The 23,648-nt window shown below is 45.0% G+C and overlaps 3 protein-coding genes across 9 annotated transcripts; 1 reads left to right on the top strand and 2 right to left on the bottom strand.

Annotated features, from left to right (window-relative positions):
• Window positions 1-541: 541 nt before the first annotated feature.
• Window positions 542-2,090, bottom strand: LOC107220853 (steroid receptor RNA activator 1). The gene is made up of 3 exons (XM_015659618.2): window positions 1,883-2,090; window positions 1,088-1,558; window positions 542-1,001 (listed from the first exon to the last, which is right to left on the bottom strand). The coding sequence occupies exons 1-3, from the start codon at window positions 1,902-1,904 to the stop codon at window positions 787-789; spliced, it is 708 nt and encodes a 235-aa protein (XP_015515104.1). The 5' UTR covers window positions 1,905-2,090; the 3' UTR covers window positions 542-786.
• Window positions 2,091-3,031: 941 nt separating this feature from the next.
• Window positions 3,032-20,138, top strand: LOC107220856. Of its 7 annotated transcripts, XM_046746051.1 has the most exons (17): window positions 3,032-3,274; window positions 3,613-4,010; window positions 4,209-4,364; window positions 4,458-4,674; window positions 4,760-4,885; window positions 5,894-8,940; window positions 9,593-9,607; window positions 10,862-11,017; window positions 11,140-11,308; window positions 11,417-12,287; window positions 12,403-12,720; window positions 12,816-13,014; window positions 13,107-13,288; window positions 13,371-13,496; window positions 13,938-14,084; window positions 17,579-17,664; window positions 17,742-17,954. In XM_046746051.1, coding segments are annotated over exons 2-17 (6,186 nt in total). In that variant the 5' UTR covers window positions 3,032-3,274; window positions 3,613-3,640; the 3' UTR covers window positions 17,743-17,954. The 7 variants fall into 7 exon arrangements, with proteins under 7 accessions (XP_046602007.1, XP_046602006.1, XP_046602009.1 ...); XM_046746050.1 differs by lacking the exons at window positions 17,579-17,664; window positions 17,742-17,954 and adding an exon at window positions 17,961-20,138; XM_046746053.1 differs by having other exon boundaries at window positions 4,224-4,364; window positions 17,579-17,954.
• Window positions 20,139-20,635: 497 nt separating this feature from the next.
• LOC107220855 lies at window positions 20,636-22,517 on the bottom strand. The gene is made up of 2 exons (XM_015659620.2): window positions 22,413-22,517; window positions 20,636-22,339 (listed from the first exon to the last, which is right to left on the bottom strand). The coding sequence occupies exons 1-2, from the start codon at window positions 22,507-22,509 to the stop codon at window positions 21,189-21,191; spliced, it is 1,248 nt and encodes a 415-aa protein (XP_015515106.1). The 5' UTR covers window positions 22,510-22,517; the 3' UTR covers window positions 20,636-21,188.
• Window positions 22,518-23,648: the final 1,131 nt, after the last annotated feature.

Below are 23,648 nucleotides of genomic sequence, written 5' to 3'. Positions count from 1 at the left end.
ACGAAAGCTTTGAATGTGAAATACGTGACAAAATTTCGAAATTTTCAGAGTTTATTCCTATCAGTATAAGCAACAACTTTACCAAGTTTCAAATCGGTCCCTCAATTTATACCAAACTCATACAAAACGAAATAATTGGTTACAACAACTATATGTATTTTAGATTTAAAACTTTTGGAGCTTAGAGCACGCCTTCCAGTTGACGTGGAGGTTTGAAACTTTACACAGATTTTTTCATAATGACGTGGAACAAATCTGGGGGGCGTCCCAATGAAAATTCTTTCGACCCCTAAATAAGGACCACCCTGGCGTGTATGTATTATCCATGGCGAATATGAATTCCATACAGTAAAAATGATTTATTCTTTTTATCTCCACCGAAACAGTGGAATCGGTGCTTTCGTAAATTTCTGCATATGAAGTGGATCGTACGCAACATTTAACTCGCCACTACAGATTGCGCAAATTCTATACGAATCGTATTAACCGAATGATAAAATTTGGAGATTCTATGATATGGAAGTAGAAAAGAATTAGTGCATTCAATTTGTGGTACTGTATATTTACTGATATTCAAACAATAATCACCTCGCATTCTACCAAATCACAGTCTTGGTGCGCCATGCGCGTTTAATACATCTTGTAACTAGTTTAAGGAATATGCAAAATGATCTTGCCGTCGGTAATAAATACTTCGACAGTGATAAATTCATCCTAAAATAACGATAATATGCGTCATCAGATGTATACATATGCGGTTTTCAACGTCCTATTTGGTTAAAATGTTCATTGCGCCGGCTGGGTGTCAGGAGCGATTTCACAGGGGAAAAGAAGGGGGCTCGAATTTTCGTCCGCCGATGGTTTGCGTTTAAGGTGTTTTTCCCGCTCGGCTAATATCATGTGTCTGATACCGGGAATCCACGAACTGCACAACGCTGTGTGATCCATCATCAAAGACACGTGAATTTTGTCCGCATTGTCGACGTCTTTTTTTCTCAATGCTGAAAAATATTACAAAGATTAGTATTATTGAACGAATGGAGCGGCTAGTATGCGAATTGTAATCTGTTCGAAAAATATACCCAACCATTGGATAGTTCGAGAATACTATGCCGAATACTTTCGCCGAGTTTATCTTCTACCCAGGCGGTTTTCATGATGTTCAATCTCCGCCTAATTTCATCTCCTTCGCCTTTAAGTTCCTCATTCTCATTTATCACCTTCTCAAAGTTGTCCAGTGACTCGGTCAGGGCTTGCTCTTTGTCGATTCCAGTAAAAAATGCCACAGTCGTCGGAGGAGGTCCTGCGCTCAATCTTCTCCCAGTCAAAGGAGGCGGAGGAAGGTTTGCCGGTGGGGGATTCAGTGGCTGATTAGAGTCAAAACTGGACGTCGGGGGAGTGGAACCCAGTGGGAAGGCTACTCTTTTATTCAGAATTCTCTTCGTCGGACTGGAAGACGTAGTCGGGGACTGGGAATAGGCCCATTTCGGCGGATCATTCCACCCAGGATCGTGCGAAGACGTTAGAGACTTTTGTGTAGATATTGGAATTGGTTCACCTGCAGAAAGATGGGTGAGGATTACAAAGGGTTCTGTAAATATTCGATCTCTGTCAACCCAGGTGCAATCAATGAGACAATTATCAATCGATACTATGCCAACACTAGCAACGATTTCTAATCTAATCGTAACCCAGAATGGGTATTGTCATAGAGTTAGAAATTGAGTAGATAAGAATTAGACAAACAGCAGGCTGCTCTGTCACACAGCTGGGTAGGTATGAAATTCCAGAGTGGTCGTCATTTTGGTTATGTCGTCGACTGTGTTTGCGTTGTGATTGGTGAAATAGCTCGGATGTAATTCTACCGGCGTGAATACCTTACCTGCGGTGGGTTTTTTGTCCATTTTTGGGAAAGTTGATCGACAGCGGACACCGGCAGAGATTGGCCAGAAGATGTGACGCTGGATGAGTGGCAATAGATGCCAGTTGCACGCACATGCCACTTGCCACGGTATGTATGCGTATGCATGCGTATGTACCGTATGTACACAAGTGTCGAAGTGTCTCGCTGTTGGAAAGAGAAAGAGGATTCCAACCACTGATCCCACAGATCTTTCTTCTCTCTTTAATGAGACATGCGCAGTACCATACCGACGCAGTATCGTACAGCTGACTAGGTCGCCAGCGTATCGGACGACTGTTTCTGTACATGGCGCCGAAACAATTCATTTGATTTCTTGTTTAGGTGGCACCAAAGTAATTCTTCAGACGACTCAGTGGCGTCACAATAATTCTTCATATTTCTCGTTTTCAAGAGTGATGTTTGGCGGTATTGAAACTCAATAAATACAAGAATACGTAACACGTTTGATTTTTTCGCCTTATAGTAACATGGACAATTTCTCTGAAAATATATAATGATAATTAGCGAACGAGGCAACAGAGACACATTTATATCTTACAACCGGAATTGTAAGTATAAGGATATTGGAAACTTTCATTTGTAATACATGTTTTTATTTTTAATATTTAGGACCAACAATTGGCAACTAAGCGCGTTTGAAAATTGCAGACGCTATCTAATTGGTGCTATATTTTCCCAGGAACCTCCTGCAACTGTTTGATTTTTGGTCTGTTGTTCCGATTTCATGCACCATTTTTAGAGATTTCTCTATCAGTCTTGAGATTTCGTCAGAGATCATCAGACTTTCTTCAGATTCCGGTCTAAACCGAAACATTCTTAATAAGAAAACAACTTTTTCTTCCTCTAAACGGATTATTATAATTTCTTTAAATCCAAAGAAATTTCTTTGGGCCTGGCAGCGCTGTACCGCGCATGCGCCAGTAGAAAGAGATCGATGGCATCTCTCTTTCTATCTACAGGCCGGAGCCTTCAGAGCCGCCTCGTGTGCGCGTGTAAATTCAAACATCGAATGCTCAGCGAGATTTCTCGATAGTACGCGATACGACTACATTCGGAGTTTGAACTATTTGAAAGCGATATAGTCGATATCTATTTTCGCTTTTGCTAGTTCGACCGTCCACGCTACGTTGCTCCATATGATAATAATATAATATTCGTAATATTTAACTCATGCCAAAAATCTCATCGCATTCACGCACACAGGCAACGATCCGAGCGCAACAGGACGGCCTCTTTCCTCTCCACTACCTCGCCTGCTTGCGCAATGTCGTATTCCCTTGGGAGCAGTTGTTATCCTACGGTATTTACCTGATTTAAACGTCCACTCGCACGCCTCAACATCGGATACTCGTAAGTACGCTGTGTTTGCGACACGCAAAGCATCGACTGTCAATTATACTTTAAAATGAAAAAATATCCAAAACCTCCGCGTTTCGATGGAAAACTTATCCCCTCCTGTCGATGATCTCAGCATCCGTTGCGAGGGTCTAACCTCGAAACCCGTTCGAACTGGTATTAATTCGCCGCTTCGAATTACCCTGTTAGAGATTTTTCACCAGTCTGTTTTGTAGTTTATATACTTAGAGAAACAACGTTTTATATCATATAATTTTTCTCCAGTCGTCCTGAAACTTTACAATTCCGAATCGTAGAGTGTTTCTCTCATTTCTTGATACGACTTCATCAAGGTGTCAATTCTGATGAACACTTGCCAAAATGCCGGGCAAAGTGAAGGTCAAGATATTGGCAGGGCGAAACCTGCCGGTGATGGATCGCTCCAGCGATACGACGGATGCTTATGTTGAAATAAAATTTGGGAACACAACCTACAAGACGGACGTATGCCGGAAATCTCTGAATCCCCAGTGGAACTCAGAGTGGTACAGGTTCGAGGTGGATGAAGCTGAGCTACAGGACGAACCTCTGCAAATCAGGCTGATGGACCACGACACGTACTCTGCCAACGACGCCATCGGCAAGGTCTACCTAGATTTGAACCCGCTATTACTGCCTGGCACTCCTCTTCCGGTCAAAAATATGTGGACTCTCGAGGCGTCAATGAGCTCCAGCTCCAGCACTCAGGGAGGTCAGTAGTTAATAATACATGTAAAAAAATTCTATCACAAATTTTTACTGTGATCAGTTGCAAAATAGCCAAAGTTAATGACCATGACGAGCGATTTGTTGCTTCTCAGATGACCTTGGAAATAAGTTGATATCTTGCCAAATATTTATGTTTTTGAACAACTAATTTGTCGATTTTGGCAGCACAAGTTTGATATAGATCCCATACCCACAGGCTCCGTAATGAATGGCTGGATACCGGTCTACGATACCATGCACGGAATACGTGGCGAAGTGAATATCATCGTGAAAGTGGAATTGTTTTCCGACTTCAATAAGTTCAGGCAATCTTCTTGTGGGGTTCAATTCTTCTGCTGTGAGTTTATATATTTGATTTCTCTGATATCTCATTCATGAGTCGATTCTTTGATTAAAATTTATTTGTAATCTATTAATGTAATTCTTCTAGCACCGATAATTCCGCATGGGTACCATGCTCAAATCATACATGGCTTCGTGGAAGAGCTCGTCGTTAATGACGATCCTGAATACAAGTGGATCGACAAGATACGAACTCCCAGAGCTTCGAACGAAGCTCGACAAACACTTTTTTTCAAACTAAGCGGAGAAGTTCAGAGAAAAATTGGGCTCAAGGCACTGGATCTTGGAGGCAATGCCGTTATCGGGTAACTGCTGCTACTATTGCCGTATAACTTTCTGGGGATCTTTCTCATCTTGCATCTTGTAGAGTATATTTGTACCTTCTTGCAGGTATTATCAATGCTTTGATTTGGAAGGTGAATCCGGAATCGTAGCAAGAGGCATTGGAACTGCTGTTACTCTTGTCAAAATGCACGATTCATCCAGTGTGCCAGCGGAGAATTTGACCTCCGAAGAGTGAGTATATAACTCGATTACTTCGAACCTTCATATTTATCGTATCAATTTTCTCTGAAGTTGTTTAAGCCGCGTTTATGAAGTGCAACACCAATGTAAGAACCAGAAATAACTTGTTTCACAGCAATCGAACACAGGGTAAACCTGCCTATATTTTTGCACTTCAGGGTAAATCTCAAAGAAATGAAATTCCGGTCGTCATAATGATGGCAGATTTACCCGATATTAAATTGTCGAGGTTGCATTCCCCCCACCCCCCACGAAATGGTTCCATACGTTAACGTACACGGGTCATTGACTTCTACACACATATACTTCATTATTTGGTTGTGGAAACACACGGCATTATTTTCTCCTGCATCATTATATTTTCCAAAGTGTTTACATCTTCCGATATCAGTTTCTTATCAGCTGAGGTCTTATTATGATGCATCTGGGAAAAGTGATTTCTTGATAGAAGATTAGAGATAGGATTTTATCTCGGGCTAGATCGCTATTATAAATATATGAATTTTCATTTTCCAATGATTACCGCACTAGACTGATCTGCTTGTTCACCCGTGACTCACAATTTGAGTGCAGGAAGCAGGGCGATAGGCATTGAAGATTTGACGATTCATTCTCTTCATCCTCTTGTAAACGCGTATTCTTTCAAACCAACTAGTAAGGACTGCTTTAGATACTCCCGATTTCGGATGAAAATTTATTGAGTTGTGTTGATTTACGCTTGATTGCGATATATGTAACTTCAACGTTGTCCTATCTAAAATATGAGCAAAAACTGTATTCTCTGGAATTGAGGAGGTGTATACAACTTGAAGGGAATTAATCTCGAGTGAATTTATTTATGACAAATCCTGACATTCCCACATGATATTGCCGTTCAAGCTGTCTTCACCCCTCGAATTCAACTGAACCCTGTACCCATTCGATCTCTGTACAACATGAAAACTGATTAACTGATAGATATCTCTTTTTGTACCCGACCCCCCGCATGCATACGTTTAGGCTTGCGCTGCTTGGCTTACCCCATAAAGCGAGTTTCGAATGCCTAGAATTAGACGAGAGTGTTCCCCTGCTTTCTCACTCCCCCGACCGTAGCCAAGCCGCGTCACTGTCAAGCCTGCAAACGACTAAAGTAAGCAGCAAGTTTCCGGGCTATGGAAAGACTCTGAAGAAGCGTTCGAAACCGTTGATCGTCGTGCCCAGCTACAGATCTGCCGGATCCAGCGGTAAAATGCTCAGGCATTTGTCACAGCAGTCGAGTTACAACAACCTCCGTCGGAGTTTCGACTCGAACATATCTTTGCCTGAGGACGCCGATGAATTGTCCCTCAGGTCAATCCTTGCTCAGGAAGATATGAGGGGTGAGATAGCGGGCAACAGGTTTTCCAGGGGATTAAAGAACCTGCGATATCTGCCGCAGAGCATGCTGTCAAAGAGGGTGAGTCAACTCAGAGCGAGGTTCTCCGACTCCTTTGAGGAGGACCAGAGCGACCTGGACAGCACCTTCTCCAGCACCTGGTCTGTCAGCTCAGAGTCTGCCAGATCCTCGATATCCGACCTCTACTCACTTGGCAGGAATAAGAAGAGCAGCTCGAAGCGAAACTCAAGTGACGGAATGGCCGCGCTCCTCATCAGGTCTGTCCACGCCGGACTCGCCCTCGACAGCGTGATGGAGGACCACGAAAGTCCCGCACCATCGCCGATCAGGATCGCTTGCGAAGAGTTCGAGGCCCGGATGGCCGAGTCGGAAGCTGGGACGCAGTCGAGCGATCGGAAAGAGGAGATCACGGAGACGGAGGCGAATGCGGACTTGACGTCTCGGAAGAGCTCCGAGAAAGTCATCAAAAGCTTGACGCCGAAGCGTCGCCTTCGGGAGGAGGAGGAGGAGGAGGACGTTTCGTCCGACGAATCCGACACTGAGAGTTCGGAGGACGAGCCCTCGGAGTCGAGCACGAACTACAACATACTCGACGATTCTCTGACCCACGGAGAGCCTGGATCGCCTCCCACGGGGGACGGAAAATTGACGTCAATCGGTTCGAAGCTGGAGGAGAAAAAGGACAGCTACTTCGATCATGAGGCGGGCATCTTCACTACTGTTCCAACCGAAGAAAAGAAAAACCTTTCCGTATCCAGCGAGCCGATGTCCTCCAGCACCGAAAGTCGCGGCTCGGATATTTGGTTTGAGAAGCGGAATTCCATCGAGGAAGCTGAGCTCATACCTCGCAGGGCAGCTTCCCCATCTTTTTTGCCACAAAATTACGGGGAGCTCCATATTCAGAGACCAGTACGCAACGACTCCAATTTCAGTTGTGACGAGAATCTCGATGCCGCGGCAGAGGCAGTAGCGAACGACGGCGACACGATTGCCATCACCTCCAGTATGACCGCCAAGGAAACGGAGTTCCTCGATAGGCAGGAGCGCTTCGACAACCCTGCAGATTCGAAACCAGCCGCTGCGAGCACTCCGACCGAGGACCAGAGTTGTGAAATATTTTTTCCGGACGTGGACCCTTGGGTGGATGCCAGGACGGTCAGTCTGCAGAGATCGGTGAGTCTGAATGAGAGGGCGATTCGAAGATTCGTAGCGCCCAGCAGAATCAGTTTGAAAAAAAAATCAGAGTCATTTAAAGCCGAAACGAAGAGAAAACTGAGTATTTTCAAAAGCTTGAATATATCGCCGGGTGGCAAGCACGCCGCGGATAGTAAAACCATTGCCAAAGAAGGGGTGGAAAAAATGTCGTCGAAAAATCACGAGGAAGCTGCGAAAAAGTCGGAAAAGACTTTGAAAAAGGTCGAAAGGAACGAGACAGTTATATATCGAGGGTCTCCAAGAGACAGAGAGAAAGCCGAACCCCTGCAGAAGATTAAGCCCGTTGCAATAGTGATTGATTCAACCTCGAAGGAGGATCACAGTCACCTTTCGGTCCCCCTGCTCAAGGTTACGGAAGTGAACGCCAAGAGCAACTTTGGGAGCGACGAGGGTGCCGTCAAGCCGAAAGAGCGGTGCGAACCACGGCCGGAAATTGTGAGAAGTGCGGAGGACTTGGCACGGGTGGACAGACTGCGGAGCAAGCAAAAACGACAGTGCATGCTGGAGCTGATCAAAATCATCGACACTAAAATGCTCGTGCATTCTATGCGGGATCGGCACAGAAACGATTCGTCCCGGAGCCGAAAGCACAGAAGAGACAAGGTTGCCGCTAGTGTGACCCCTTCGCCCGATTCTATCCGAAAGCATCGACACCGCAGGAGAACGTCAAGGTCCAAGTCCCCGGAAGATTCCTCCATCCAGAGCTACGGGACCGGCTCGTCCTTTGCACGACAAAATTATTCATCGACATCCTCGATCGGTTCTCGGCATGCGCTTTTCACCCCTCACAATCAGTCTGTCGGTATCGGGGACGAGGCGAGTGGTTCGAGAGTCGGTTTTACCGTAAACCGGGAAAAACAAGGAACCCACTCAGGGGGTTCGGAGGCTCTTGAGAAAACCGAGGGATGTTTGATCGCGATTGAACCGCCGATCGTTGAGCTCGAAGCCGAGACCGAGACGGATGATAATCGGGAAGACGCGGTCAAGACGCTGCAGGCGACTGCTCCGGCAACCCGATTTGACCCTTCCCAAAATCCTAGCGATAGTAAATTAGTTGACGTAGAGTTGAGCGAGCTTAGCTTTGGGTCAGGATTAGAACCTCGTACTAACGCTGGTAGTAATCTTTTAACGCCGGAGAAACTTACCATCGTCTCGGTGGTGCGCAAAAGTCACAGCGAGTGCAACTTGAGAGATGCGCAAGAGGGCGTTGGTACAACTAACAATACTAATAATGCTAACACTACTGACAACTCGTGTGTGCCTTGCTATCCCGATCCTCGTAGGCAGCAACCGGATGTCGCACCACCACCGGGTAACCCGAGCCCTGCGCCACCTTCGACGCCGACTCCCGCAGGCGTGAGCAACAAAATATCCAAGTCACCGGTAATTAAGGCCAATTCGGCCGTCCCGATACACCGGAGATCCAGCGACTCTGATCTCAGTATTACTCCGAAAGGTAGGTCTACCACATTCACAACAATATGTACGATGCTGCGTGTGCTGCGAGGGGGTGTGCGTGTCGTCTGCTCATTATAATTTTGCACTTGCTATTTATTACCTGGGGGCGTTTCTTAGGTATAAGTCTCGAGTAGAGCGTTGCATAAAACTTTTCCGAGGTAGAGGATAACCCATAACTTTTATTTCTTTCCTTTTTTTTCTTCACGCTACCTGCTTTCGTAGCCATCGGGACTTTTCCATTGACGGCGGACTTGACCTTTACCGTATCAAGTTCGTATAATATGTAGCCCCGTTTTGAATATCATAGAAAATTTCGTTTTACCCTTTGGAATCGAACATAATTGTAGGTGTTTCGGCAGGTAGTTTTATTAACGTAGCACGTCACGCAACTCATATTTCTACTTTGCTAATGCTACAGTCATACATAGTAATCGGAGGTATGGAAAAGTCAGGGTTACATTTTTCTCTCACGTAAAATGCACTAATCAAATTCTCAGGATAATTTACATCGTCATTGAATAAAGATTTATGTAAGTGTTGAACTAACGACATGAGATTGCCATAAAAAGTGGCGTACAATCATCAATTCAATGTTTCAAAAGATTTTCTTTTGATTTTTCTGTTTCATTCGGAATATTTCTCCCCGGCAGGATATTATCGTAAACGTGAGTACTGACGGGAGAATGCTGATGTTCATGTATCTTGACATTTTGTTTCTTTCTCTCGTTGTCGCTCTGTAGCGTGACCCAGTGACTACAATATTACTCGTCTACCATACGTTTGTTACTCTATCGTAACAGTAATATTCTCATGTCTTCGTCTCTGCCTTTACGCGTACTCAACATCGCGACAAATATCATCGGCAACAACAACAGATCAGCATCATTCTTGTGTACTCACTACCACCTGTGCTAGTTTAACAAAGAGTGAAAAATACCCCGGAGGACAGTAAACCTGGTGGCCTGAGATGAGAGTGATTAACAGCGTTAACAATAATAACGTATCACATCTTCAAGCTTATCAATTGATGTATACTCTTCACCTATAAACTATTTACTCGGTAAACACGAAAATTAAAGATGCCTCTCTGATACATCTATTCTAATTAAATGGCAATTATTTACTTGCTTAGATCAATGTATGCGTGTATGTCACTCTTCAAAGGATTCCCATATACCATACATACCTATACAAACAACGACATAAGTATAACGCCCTGAGAACACCAAAATATTTGTTTAGCTTTACCTTTTCTTAATTAGCATGGCTGTTAGACTTCTGCAAGATAAACTGTTCATGTAACGACGCCTTGATATCATCGTGTAACGCAAGTGTCCAACTTTTAAGATTATCTTACCATGCTATGCCTGTTTATACAGGAGTAGGTATACGCATGTAAACCTTGAAGGGGAGTACGTTTACAGGAAGTGATCGAAGTAGCTTGAGAGACAGATTTTTCTAAAAACATATTAATGGCCAATACGATTCTCGTGATAAATTTCTTTGCGTTTCGTCTATCTATTTTTAGGAGACAGTCCGGTCTCGCAATCCTTGTATTTTTCATATACGTATGTATTATTTTCTCTTCAAATGCCTTGCAACCGCTGAAACAAATCTACTTGTACGCGTGAAAAAAGTCCTAATGATGCAGGTTATACCGCATTCTGAGAACTTTACCTTTCACGGTTTATACGTGTGCCTTCGTCCTAATGGTTGAACGCTACACGTCAGAGTGATTCAAAAGACAGTTTTATATTTATTAGCATTTTCTGTCTCAAGATATTACCAGTAATGCTAATTGAAACCTTTTGAAATACTCTTCACGCGCACGTTATGTCTTGTGCAGTATGTGACAAAGGCGCGCTGTGAAAGACAGCCGACAGAGCTTATTCTGATGAAAGTATGCGATGTAACTGCAGGTAACTCGCTAACTGGAAGCGACAGGTCGTCTATGGGGGGTTATTTGAGACCAGTGACTGCGGTGGTCAGACCGATGAACCAGGAAGCACTTGACATGCTAGAATACCCCTTCATTACCATGCAGCAATACCCGCCCGGCTTTATACTGCACTTAGGTAAGACCCAAGACTCCTTTGCTGAATCGTAGAAGTCAGTTAAAAACACCTAGTTATGGAATGGGCGTTTTTTTTTTTTTCATTCGAGCAAGCAAATCACCACAGAGAATACACTGTTCTAGGCGGTACTGTCAGCGCCAGGTCCGTAAAGCTTCTCGAAAGAATAAGCAACCTCGAAGAACCAGAGAGCCGCGATGCTTGGTGGACTGAGATTCGTATGGAAGTTCGCTCCCACGCAAGGGCCCTAGCTTGCAATGTGGTGTTGGGATATCGCGAGGAAACGAGCATATGGTAGGAGCATTGCGGGAGATTTTTGGTCTTTAGCATGCTAGACGACGTGTAAGAGCTCTTGTCCATCCGACGACGACTTCGTAATGCAGAATTAATCGTTTCCTCTAGCGACGACGTCTGCGTCTTGAGTGCCGCTGGGACGGCTGCGGTAATAAACCTCCAGAACACAAGTCAGGAACCTGATAACCCGTTGATCAGTCGAATTCATCAGCGTGAAATCACGACCACATCCTTGGACAGGACGGACTTTGAGCGGGAAAAGGGTCAGCAGAAAGCTCAGCCAGCCAGCGCGACAAAGAGCGAGAAGGGAGACAAAAGTGACAGTGACAAGGGCGAGGGAAAAAATGATCAGACCGAAGAAACGGCCGCCCGAGACGTCAACGGCGTTCAGGATGCAAAGACAAGACAGTCCGACGGTACCGAGCAAACCTCGTCCCACTCAATTCCGCTTCCTCCGAGCTCCTGCAGTGTGTGTCACTTGCCATACAGCGAGAGCAGCGTACCTTTCAGGGTCAAGGTTCTGAAGTGCGCGATTTGTCGTCGCGGCAAAGTCCCGGACATTCTGTTCACCACCATCGAGCTGCCGGAAAGTATTCCGATAACCGGAAGAGGTTGCGTTGTCCAGGCGACAGTTTGTAGACCCAAGAGGGACCTCAGGGGCGAACTGAACGCCAAGGAGATTTCCGACGGTCTCCCCTTTCTCGAGTACGAACTCCACAGCCTCTTGCTCAACAAAATCAAGGTGAGGAGCATGAACGCGCTGTTCGGACTTAGGGTCCAAGTCTCCATCGGGGAGAGACTCCTGATCGGGATGGCGACGGGAACCGCCGTCTACTTGGCGCCTCTCCCGACCCCAGCGGTACCCAAGGTCACTGCCGGCAACTCTTGGAGCGATGAGCAAAAACTCGCGGACATACAGAAGTCCCTCATCGAAACTGTGAAGAAGAACCGGGAATTCTATCAACTCAAGTCCTTGACGGTGGGTAATATGAACTTTGAGAAATACTTGCTTATCCCTTTTTCTTTCCCGCTCCTTTCTCTTGTCCCTAAATTTTCCGACCATTTCGATTCGCTTGATGTATCCTCGCTCGTAGGATATGGAAAACGGCCGAGCAACAACGTCCGACACAGACGAATCGGAGGACGAGATGCCGGAAATCGACTTGGGGGCGGGTAACAAGGACGCCTGCGTCCTCGAGGTTGACGACATGGAAGAAGTCGACAAGATATCAATGCTGATGGAAAACAGGCCGCCGGACGGCTTTCACGTTGTTAATACGCAGAATATACCCGGACTCGAAGACCTCGAAATAGTCAGAAACCTGCAGATGTTCACCCAGCTGTGGCGCGCTAAGATACCTGTCGGACAACCAGCCTCGGTATCCACCAAATATTTTGGAAGGTTGTTGCAGGTGGGGTGGTCCGTTCACTGTCGTCATTATTGTTTATACCTTTTTGTCAGACCTCCTCGTTCATGTTTCCCTTTTCTTTTGCGCTTGTTACCCAGAGCGTTTACTTCAAGCTGAGAAAAATGGTGCCTTGTGCTCTTTGCGACCTTCAATTCAAGGTCGAGCTCCCGGAGCCGGACGAAATACAACTCTCTGTAGTTGGAATGGCTCTTGGGTTGGGCGAGCCGACCAAGCTGAACAAGTACAAAAGAAAAGTTCTGCCGCATTCGATAAGCAGAGATCAGGTGAAGAAAACAGGTGAGCATTTTCCAGTTTTTCACTCATTAATTATCACGGTATCACCGGGAAACGTTCGTCATCGGTCGCGTGACTAAAATCGTCTTCCTCAGACGAAAACGATCTGATATTCAGCCTCGACGAGGACCACGTTATGCCGGAGAACGCGGTGTCTACCGGAGCACCGAACACCTCGAGTCTGCACTCGGCAGGGCAATCCGGAAGTCTGATCCAGAGATCGAGGCCTCGATCACCCCTGAGAACGAGAGTGCATACGTTGCACAAACATAAACATGTAAGCTTAACAAAGGCGGACATAATGTTTTCATCGTTAGAAGACAACCAGAAGTCAATATCGTTCCATAAATTTTCTCAAGGTGCCTTTGAAGGAGAGATACGGCGTCGACATAACTCCGCTATCCTACATGCCCGGTGGAAGGATTGAGAGGTATCTCGGGAATTTGAACTTCTTCTTCATTCGCGAGAGCACAGCGATACGAGAAGTAAGAGATCGTGCCATATCCTTGTTTGCATACACCTATACAAGTATGGTGTCCAGTGGTCCCGGAAACGTCCTTAAATTTTCTTTGTCCTTAAAAAGTCCTGGAAATATCCTTGAATGTTTCTTGTGTCCTGGATATATTTTATTTTTAAGGTCACTGAATAACAGTTTTCAAACAGTGGATTCCCACCTCGAATCGGATTTTTTTTATTCTTTCCTACTAACAGGTCGCAGTAGAAATAACGTGTATCTCAGTGCACAGTGCCCTCTGCTCTCTGTATTCGTGTATTTTTATTTTTCCTGAACATCCTTGACTAACCTGAAAATGTTCTGGAAATGTGCTTGAATTTGTAACGGATTTTTTACTGGACACCATGGTTAGCCGTCGATTATCCGTCGCCTCCAACAGACGGATCAGAATCTTTACTCGCATTTTTCCCAGGGTGGTGGGCTCAGCGGATTTGTTCACAGTTTCGTCACGGAGGTTCTTGCGATAGTTCGGGCCCACGTTACGGCACTCGGTGGAAATGCAATGGTCGCTTACTTCATGACACAATTGGTCCTCTGTCATAGTCCCCACAAAAATCAGGTGAGTTACACAAAAAATATTGAAATTTCTCTTCAATATTGCCTTCGTTTATTTTACCCTGAGTCGCGAACAAAATAAAAACGAACCGACTAATTTCGCTAGAGAACCACGAGGAGCAGAGCATGTTTAAAGTTCTTCCACGCGAAAACTGTTTCGCTGCATGGCGCGAACACTGAGTAATTATCCTGGAAACCTTGTATCTTTACGAGAAGGGAACATTGAAGTAGTTTGTCATTGAAATTAGCGGGCTGTGCCTTGCTGCAGAGGCGAAGATTGAATTAAGATAAACCGCGCGCAAACTTGGTTTGAATAAAACGGTGTCTCGTAATTTAGCTAGCGTTTGATATGACTACGTGACTTTTTTCTTCGATGTCGTATTTCTTTTCGCGCTTCGCTCTTTTTTTTTACTTTCATTATTATTTTCTTGCCTCTCGTTCAGATACTTCCCGCGGATCATTTGTAATTTAAGTCTTATCACGTTCCCGTAAGTTCGGAGCACCCCCTAAATCTTTGTTTTACCTTAGCCATTCTTTCTTTCCCACACATCTCCGCCCATTAATTTGATCTGAGTATGAAATTTTTAAGACGTCTCGCATTTGTTTTGCGACGATCCAACGACCGAACAAGCACAAAGTACGAAGTAAAAAGAAAAAAAAATACCTGCATATAAATTATCATCAATAATTCATACCGCCGAAAAAACAAGTAGGTATATTTCAGAGCTATCACAACATCAAATCCTATCATGACCCGAAAGCGGAATATTAAGTACGTTGAATTCTAAGCCCTTACCGTTTACCGAAATGATTGGAGATATCTTGTGCAAACTTTTTTACTGCTTGTTACATCTGTTTACTTTCCCGATTTCTTGTATGATTATTATTCAGCCCACGCCCATGCCTCAAATTACATAAACAGTTTACGTTAAATGCAATTGTGCAACCCTTGATTATTTATTTTGTTACTTATATTTCTGATTCTGATCACATATAGAAATTTTCTTACTTCACAGGCATGCCTTTCTCATTTCGTCTAAAAAGTATCGTCAGCTTCGTATCATAAGCTCTATGATAACTGTCGTTATTACAATCTTTTTTTTTCAACTCTAACATCATGTTTTCGATGTGTTCTAAGGGTCATTTTCAAACATTTATTTTGCAACGTGAACGAACGACTTTCTTAACCACCCTCTGTCACCAATACTTGGAAGGGACCCACGGCGCGTTCGCCGATGCCCCATTTAGGTAGAAATCAATCTGACCCTGATTTTTGTACGTGTATTTCATACTTGAACGCATAGTCGGTATTATACCGCAGTCGTCACGTCGCGACGTATAAACGATGAATGAATCATTACATCACGCGTAAGGATAAAAGAAAACAAAGGCGAGAAGGAGAAAAGCGGTGTTTCTTTTATGGAGAAGGCGAACCGTGAACGTTTCCCCCTCAGTTTTCCCTTCGGGGAAACGTCGCGTTTTGAAATCCACCCCGAGAACATCCAAGTCGGTACGACGTTGATTGACACTCGTATAACTCTGAAACTTGGTGTCTGGAAATTCTGATACCTCTGCTAGTAGTGACATGCATCTAATTTAACCGTTCTCGGAATTATCTGCAGATGAGACTTTCTCGTACAAACCAGTAATTCACACGCGTCGCGTAGAACCGATACCTACACAGCCGCTTTTTGTAATCACCCGAGACCTCCGCTGGAATTCGTCGGAATGGGAAATTGCCGAAAACCGTGTCAAAAACCTTGTCAAATGCAGTATTTTCAGGCAATTATAAATTTCTGACGACGTGTCGGTTCCTTATTAACGTTTATACCTGTGTATAAGATTAATCCTTTTAAAACGCCGTTCATGCAGCCGGCACTCTGTTCTCTTCTCGTTCCGCGCCCCTCCGGGTTATTCGTTAGGTGTATTTGGCTCGAAAAATTTTCTAATTAAACTCAGATCAATCATCCCTCTGCACGTGTATCCCTTCTTTCCTATACACGCTATACCTAGTCGGTCCTTTCAAATTCCTAATTAAACTGCCCCTCCTCCCCGCCCTTCCCTACGGCGCCCCTGATTACGATACCCGAAAGTGACGAGAGGCAGGCCGTAAGGTCTGCCATCGATCGTATCCCCTACGATCAGGACTCATGTGTCTCACAAGAAGAAACTTTCAGCTGTTACAATCCTGCCTCTGCATACGCGTATACATATAATAGCTTTTCTTCTCGTTTCTTTCTTATCGCAATGAACTGAAGAAAAGGTGTAGTTTTTTTTCCACTCCGCGCGAACCGAGATACGAGTTCCTTGACATCCGTTGAAAAGCTCAATTAAAACTTTTCACCGTGGTACAGGTGTCCGATATTATACTACCAGATCGCGCGTGGTAATCAGAGAACGGCTCCTCATCTCTCTGCACCCCGTTAATAGTGACATGCGATAAATATACCATCTTTTCTTATTAGGGGCTGTTTCGGGTCAGACATCAAAGACAACGCGCGAGTTGTTTATAAATGTCCTCGAATTTTTCGCTCAGCTTCTTACTACCACGGGGTAAAAAAATACGAGAGAAGAAAATTCGGTCAATCACGAGATCTTGTATAGGCCAGTCATATCACTTTCCCTCGGCCCTCCTTCTCGATCAACTTCGTCCTATGAATACCTTTACAGATAAATTGGTAATTAAAAGACACTGGAAATCAGATATGTTTAGATACCTTTTCAATTTGCGGGTTGCTATAATTTTGGTGTATCGTAACGACGACGAAATTCCTTTCCACGAGATGTCTGATTGAGCAAGTAGTGTAATCTGAGGACATTGTATGCGAAATGACAGCGAGTGAACGTAACGTAATTTCAGTTCAATTTTACCTACCTGACCTAATTATATAATTGCCACGTACCTTGTACAATTGCCAATTAATTAAATCGGTGGAAATCTTTTCCTTTATCGAAGCGGGACGTCATTCGTTCAATTAATTTCTCATATGTCTGTAACGTTATGTAATTTCGATAAAATATGAAAAGTCTGGTGTAATGTTGTTTCCCGAATTAGCCGAGTCAAAGGTACGGTAAACGAAGGTCAAAGGTGAAACGAGAGAAATGAAAAATTAATAAGTAAGAAAAGAAAAAATATAATACAGTAAGAGGTATTAGTGGAAACCTAGTTACGCTTAGGTAAAACGGCTTGAAGAGGGACTGAGGGTCGGAGCCGCGACTTTTCTTTGCCACTGGAATGCTTAACGAGGAGAGTAAAGGGAATTTGCGTGGTTGGAAAAGTGGAACGGTAATTGGAGATCGTGACAATTGAATTTGTGTAAGAACGTGTTGCGAACACCTGAAATTCAACCACCTGTCGAGGTTAAAACCAAGTACACATCCGGCAAAGAGAAAAATTTCTTACAACGCATAGAGAGATTGACTCATGTTCTAATATTATTGAAAACTAAACTTTTTGTTTTGTTTTGCATTTCTCAACTTTCTATGCAACGAATGCAGGAGTCGAGCTGCACGCACAAAGCTATTTCACTCACGACCGATGGACTTTGTTCGGTCAGCAAGTGCGAAATTAGACGCAGAGCATGGTAGGTAGATGGTTCCAACGACGTCGTAAAGTCGTTCAAAGTCTAATTGAATCTTCCGTTTGCTTGGACACGAACAGAAGTCACTCTACGAAACAATCGCGCTACGCTACTCCCTGCCGCTTTAAAGATATGTACATACGACATCGCCAGCTCTTCCCGAAACCTTTTGCCGCTTCTGCGGAGGAAACGATGCGGCGCTTTCATTATTTGCCAGGCTCTCGGTTTCGGCAAGGACAGAAGGAGTACAATATTGCAGAAACTGGTAGACTTGGAGACGGGGAATAATTGTGTTGCAGGGTCAGTGCCTGATCAACGTCGGCGGGGACGTCGTTTCGGTCTCTTACTTCGCGGACGACAGGCATGCCGGGAACTTGGCGGGCTGACATCAGCTTCCCTCCTCGGCGCCGTCCTAGCCGAACGAGCAGCGTGGCCTATTCTCGACCCTCAAGGCCGTCGTCTCCGAGTTTCCTGAGATCTTGGAGGCGTTGACCGAGGATTAACCGAAACGAGGGAGGCCACCCTTCGGGACAGCTTCGAGACACCTTCGACGCGAGCGTTGACCAGCTCCTGATTCAAATCGTTGTGATCCACGGTGCTTATATGCGGTTCAAAATCCGACGAGATGTTTCCATTCAGAACTGGAATTTTACACCGTATCGTTCAGTTTGCTTCCCCTTCTCTCTATTTTCCCACCCGAAATTGAGAAAGATGTTTCAACTCACGGCTACTTGTCGCGCTTTAGGGTGGAATCAAGGGGTGTTTTCACCGGAGCAAAAATTGACACCATTGTCACGTATTTCGTGAATACTTACATTTTATAGTACTGTGATTAAAAGAGATTACTTGACAAATAAACTTTACTTTGATTACGTGATTGCTCGTGATTTCTCATGATTTCTAAGATTACAGAAAGATTCCTGTAATCCCAGTTAATTTCTCATGTCCGTCAATGATTATCTTGGTGATTACCAATGCAGAATTTCATTCTAATAACACTTATTTCAGTGTGATTTCGAACGATATTGATACCTCATTGGCTACGGTGAAACACCACCCCTTGGGTGGAATTGTTAGAAATCCCGTAACTGATCCGGCGGTTGCGGAATGATTTGGACAAGGCCTGGAACTGGATGGCATGCCCTGTTCAAACGCTTCATTCACAGCTGGCGAACATTATTTCACCGGTACCTAATTACTCAACCGATATCTCCATCGTGGTATTGCATGCTATGCAAAGCTGTTTTTTTTTTCGTTTCTTTCTTCAATTATTATTATATCAACCGATTGATTTTTAGATAATTAAATCAATGTATTGTATATCTATACTAACCAATCAGCGTTCGTATACGGTTTGAGATATCGTTATCACTACGTCAGTGAGAAATTTTGCGATAATTTTTTTTTTTTTCATACACTTGGAAATTGCGTGTTCCTATCGAAAGTTTTACAGAGTTGTGCCAAAGTCCGCAAACGTGATTCACACATCTGTTATAGTGATCAAAATTTGAGAGCGAGACTGGAAGATTAAATGGCTATTTTAACATTTTATCAACACCCGTTCGCGAAAAGTAATCTCAACTTCGGGATGAACATTCTGCTTGCCGTACGTCGCTCTTTTTATACATCGATATGTGTAAACCACATATCATCACTCTTCCTCTCTATTTCCCTTCTTTCTAAACTCTCTATGGATAAATTATAACCAAAATGATTTCTTTTTTTTTTCATACTGACGAGAGTTGGATCGATGTACGTACATACATATATATTTAATTTTGTTCATTTATTTTCGATGTCGGAAAATTTTTTCGTTCCGTCGTAGCCTGTATTATTATAGTTGGCAATAATGATGCATGTGTGGGAAAAAATAACCCCGAAAGAGCAAATCTAACGCGTGTGCTCAAGTCACTTCCCTTCGCGTTTGAAGGTAGATAGATAGATATATATATATATGTGTGTGTGTAAACATACGTATATAGTGTACAGACGCGTGAAAGTTTTCTTCTTCTTCTTTCCGATCTATCAAGTATCATGTTTTGGTGTACAAAATGATCGTCACCTCGACGGAGGTGAGGAGATATTATTACCTTATTGTACATTATAAATATGAGTATCGTCAACGATGGAAATTGATCGATGTCAATAACTGACGCATTTCAACTACGGTATTCTTATAACTGGAAATCAGTGAATGTTTACTGAGGTCGACAAATTTCCGTTGATTCTCATTTACAGAGTAAGGTTAAATAAAACTTGAAACTGCGGTGCTAGTCAACGACGATCAGAGAATAATGCTATGTAGGTAATTTAACGATAATATTCGCGAATTCGAAACAGTTGGACAAATGAAATCCAGAAAAATGTCTGCGGAAAAAGAAAAACGTAAATAATGTGAAAGTGGCGTAGAAACGATGCTATAGATAATGATGATAAAATTTTAAGGAAAATAAACGCATTGCAGAATTTCAAAGAAATCACTCAGGTATCTTAGATTTTGAATAATCACGCGTGGGTGCGAATACCGCGAAGTCGGTTTAAAGTAACTTAGACTTGAATCGATTGGGATCGGACGTGTTACACCCACACGATTAATTATAGATAATAATTTTGCGCTGCCGAAACCTGGTCGCGCAGCGTCGTAACGTGTATCTAGATGAAATCAGCGAACAATCAATAGGAAACATAAAAATAAAATAGATAATTCCAGCGAATCATGTATATTATCATGTAAAAATATCATTGACCTGACCAGATTGTATATACATACATACATACACATACATACATGCAATATTATATTCGATGAGAAAATATACATCAATGTTAAAAATGACATTTTCACGATAGATGTCGCGTCGTATCCGGTGCAATTACACTCTCTATACTTGAAGTATATCATGACAAAATAAAAATATGAAAATAAATAACTAATAAAGAAATATGAAAAAAATATAACGACAGTTGGAGAAAATTACGGGTACCGTTATCAGAGGTTTATTATAGCTATCTAATGAATTTCTACTTCGATGTCAATTCAATATTGGTTCACAATATCGTTTGCGTTTCACCGTATCGTACAATATATTATATACGGACGTCTGCGCCTACGCGTATCGAGAAGAAAATACCAGTCAACCGAAAAGGCTCATTCAGCGACTAGATAATAACTCTCGTCAGCTTTGTACTGTATCTGGGTTTCGCCGTTGCGGTACAATTAGTTTAAACATAGTGCTCGATTCGAAAAAATAGCATGATACGTCATTCGATAACGACGACGGGGTCTCTAGGCCGATGAAAGCCGCGTAGGGAACAGGAGCGCAACATTTCATCAACAACGAACGTCCAAAATTACGACTTGAATAATAATTGGAAGATTTTATTTATTTCCCCCCCACATTCGCCTCGACTCACGACTAAAACCGTTCGCCAAACAGCCCGAGAGACCGAAAGAAAGGGATCGGCTGGCTAAGGGACGTCAAAGGCTAACGGATCAGTCGCGGCCGAGGATGACGATGACGATGACTTCAAGCCAAGATCCCGGTGGTCGTGAACTCGGGTATGTCGGGGAAGGCTTTCCGGAAATCGTCGACCTCGCAGCAGTAGCTCAAGCCTCGGTCGCTGCGCGTAGGGTTCCAGGTAAGGTAGGACACCTGGTCGCAGACGTCCGTACATATGACGTGCTCGTCGTCGAGTTCCTCGAGGTAGGGGTTGTTCACGGTGACGAAGGCGACGCCGAGCCCCGAGCTCTCCTCCCAGACGACCTTGAACAGCAGCTTCGGGACGGGTACGGCCCGGTTGTTGTTCTCGTCGACGTAGAGGTGGATCTCCTGCTGGTCGCCGTTCACGTCGGCGAGCGTCAGAACGCCCGTGGACCCGGTCCACACGTCGAGGTCGACGTCCCTGTTGGTCGCGAGGTTCTTAAGGTTCGCCTCGACGATCCCCCAGTTGCCGGCGTTGATGTTCTGCCACATCGGCACGGTGTTCAGGTAGTAGAAAGTCGAGCGCTGGTGGGCACCGTAGATCAGGTCCGTCTTCGCGACGAGGTGACCCTTCGCCCAGTAGTAGGTCCCCGAGGCGGGGAGGTACTCAAGGGCGAGTTCCTCGCTCCCGATTATCCCGGCGAGGGTCGCGCGCTGGTTAACCCTGGTGTAGATGTTGGCCATTGATACCCCGACGTAGAAGTCGCCCTTGACGAATCCGGGACGAGGGAAGGAGGTCTGGGCGGCGTCGATAACCGCCGGGACCTTCGCGTGGGCGAGGATCGTGTTTTGGTCGACGTCGTCGTGGCAGAGGGTGATCAACCGCTGAAAGTCGCCGTCTCCGAGGTCGAACCCGATCTCGCAGACCTCGCCGTTGGGGCAGGCGACCCCCGTCCGCCTCGCGGTGTGCGTCGGGTAGCTCAGACAACCGATGTTCTCGAACTCCTCCGTTATCCCGAGGCCCTCGAAGGTGAAGGTCGTACCCCCGACGCAGGTCACGTTCGCGTCTTCCACCGGCTCGCTGGTCTCTAGGTCGAAGCTGTTTCCCAGGCAGACCAGCCGCAGGGACTCGCCCACCGCGAGGGTCACGCTTCCGGAACCCGTCTCCTCGGGGATGACGTAACCGCCCTCGAAACCGGGCCTTAGAATCAGCGGCTGGGGCTCGGCGAGGCCGCCGTTGATCAGGATCGAGCAGCCTAGAATCGGAAGGGGAGTCTTGGATGGTTTTCAAGGTGAGACGGTCCTCGGTAACGCGCTTTCGATACTTACCCTCGTCACTTTTCCCGATCGGACTGCCTTCGGCGAGGACCGAGAGCAGGGCTGCGATGACGGCCACGCCATTCACCGTGCTCTTCGCGTTGATCATAATGCGTTTATTCGGCACTAATCGATCCGCAAGCGGAACCGGCCAATTTATTTCTCCGTTCCTTATCGCTTCGAAGACGATTAGGGAGGTGGTACCGCACCTGGTGGGCGGCTTCGATAGCTCGGAGTGACAATCCATTCTTTGCACGTGAAATGCATTGTCGCTAAATCTCATACGCACGTACCTACATTTTTTCCTTCACATAGATATATCCGCGTCGAAGAAATTTCCGTAATTAGTTTTTCCCTTTTTCTCCCGATGAAAAGAGGGGGAATTTTTCGAACGTACGTTTCTCATCCCAGATTATTGTAAAAAACGTGCGTCTTCGCAGTGTTTCATTTGCAATTTATACTCGAAAACAGCATTCGGGATAAGAAAGTGGATGATGTACGCACCTGGTATTAACGACTTGTTTCATTTCAACGTCTACTAGACACCCGTTTAGAAACCCTTCGCATCGTGGAAATGCTCGATTGCGCTGCACCGGATAATCCGAAACCGAAACGAAGTCAGCCGGTAATTAATAGAGCGTCCCCGATGGCGGGCCGGCGCGATCGTGCTGAACCAGGAGGTAAGATTAATGCCTCGGTACCCTCGTGGCAATTACTGCCAGAATATTTGTTCTCCTCCTGTGCGTGCGTTCCTGCATGCCAATCGGGATACCTGCTCGCGCTGCGTCTCATTGTCATTCGTTTCGTCGTTCCCGGGTGCCACCGAGTCGAGCGCAGCGTTTTCCACACCCACGTCAACGTCGCCGATCAGCCCTCGCGTACACCGCCGACGCACCACCCGCCTAATTCACTCTAGCCTCTGATCCGGAAGACGTTTTTTATTGCCTTCACCCTTAATTCGAGTCTCGCTGCTCCCTCTGCAGTCGGGGTAGCTCACTCAATTATTCCGACTTTCTTCATTCCGAGACGGACCGACGGGCGAGCTGCAACGTCGCCGATCTCTCCGTCGCGAAATGGGAGTTCTCGTTCTCTCGTCCTTTTAAAAACTCGTTGAAAAACGAGGGCTGTCCGCCTGAACCGCCTGCAAGAGTAAAACTTCTTCGGCAGAGATAAATAACTCGATACGAATATCCAAGTTTTCTCTGGTTTCGTTGTAATTATTCTCCTTCGCGCGCTCGTCGCGGTATG

This window comes from Neodiprion lecontei, chromosome 7 (assembly GCF_021901455.1).
Source record: "Neodiprion lecontei isolate iyNeoLeco1 chromosome 7, iyNeoLeco1.1, whole genome shotgun sequence".
In the NCBI taxonomy this organism is placed as follows: domain Eukaryota; kingdom Metazoa; phylum Arthropoda; class Insecta; order Hymenoptera; family Diprionidae; genus Neodiprion; species Neodiprion lecontei.
Note: the sequence above shows the minus strand (reverse complement) of the source record. Positions and strands in the feature narration are given on the sequence as shown.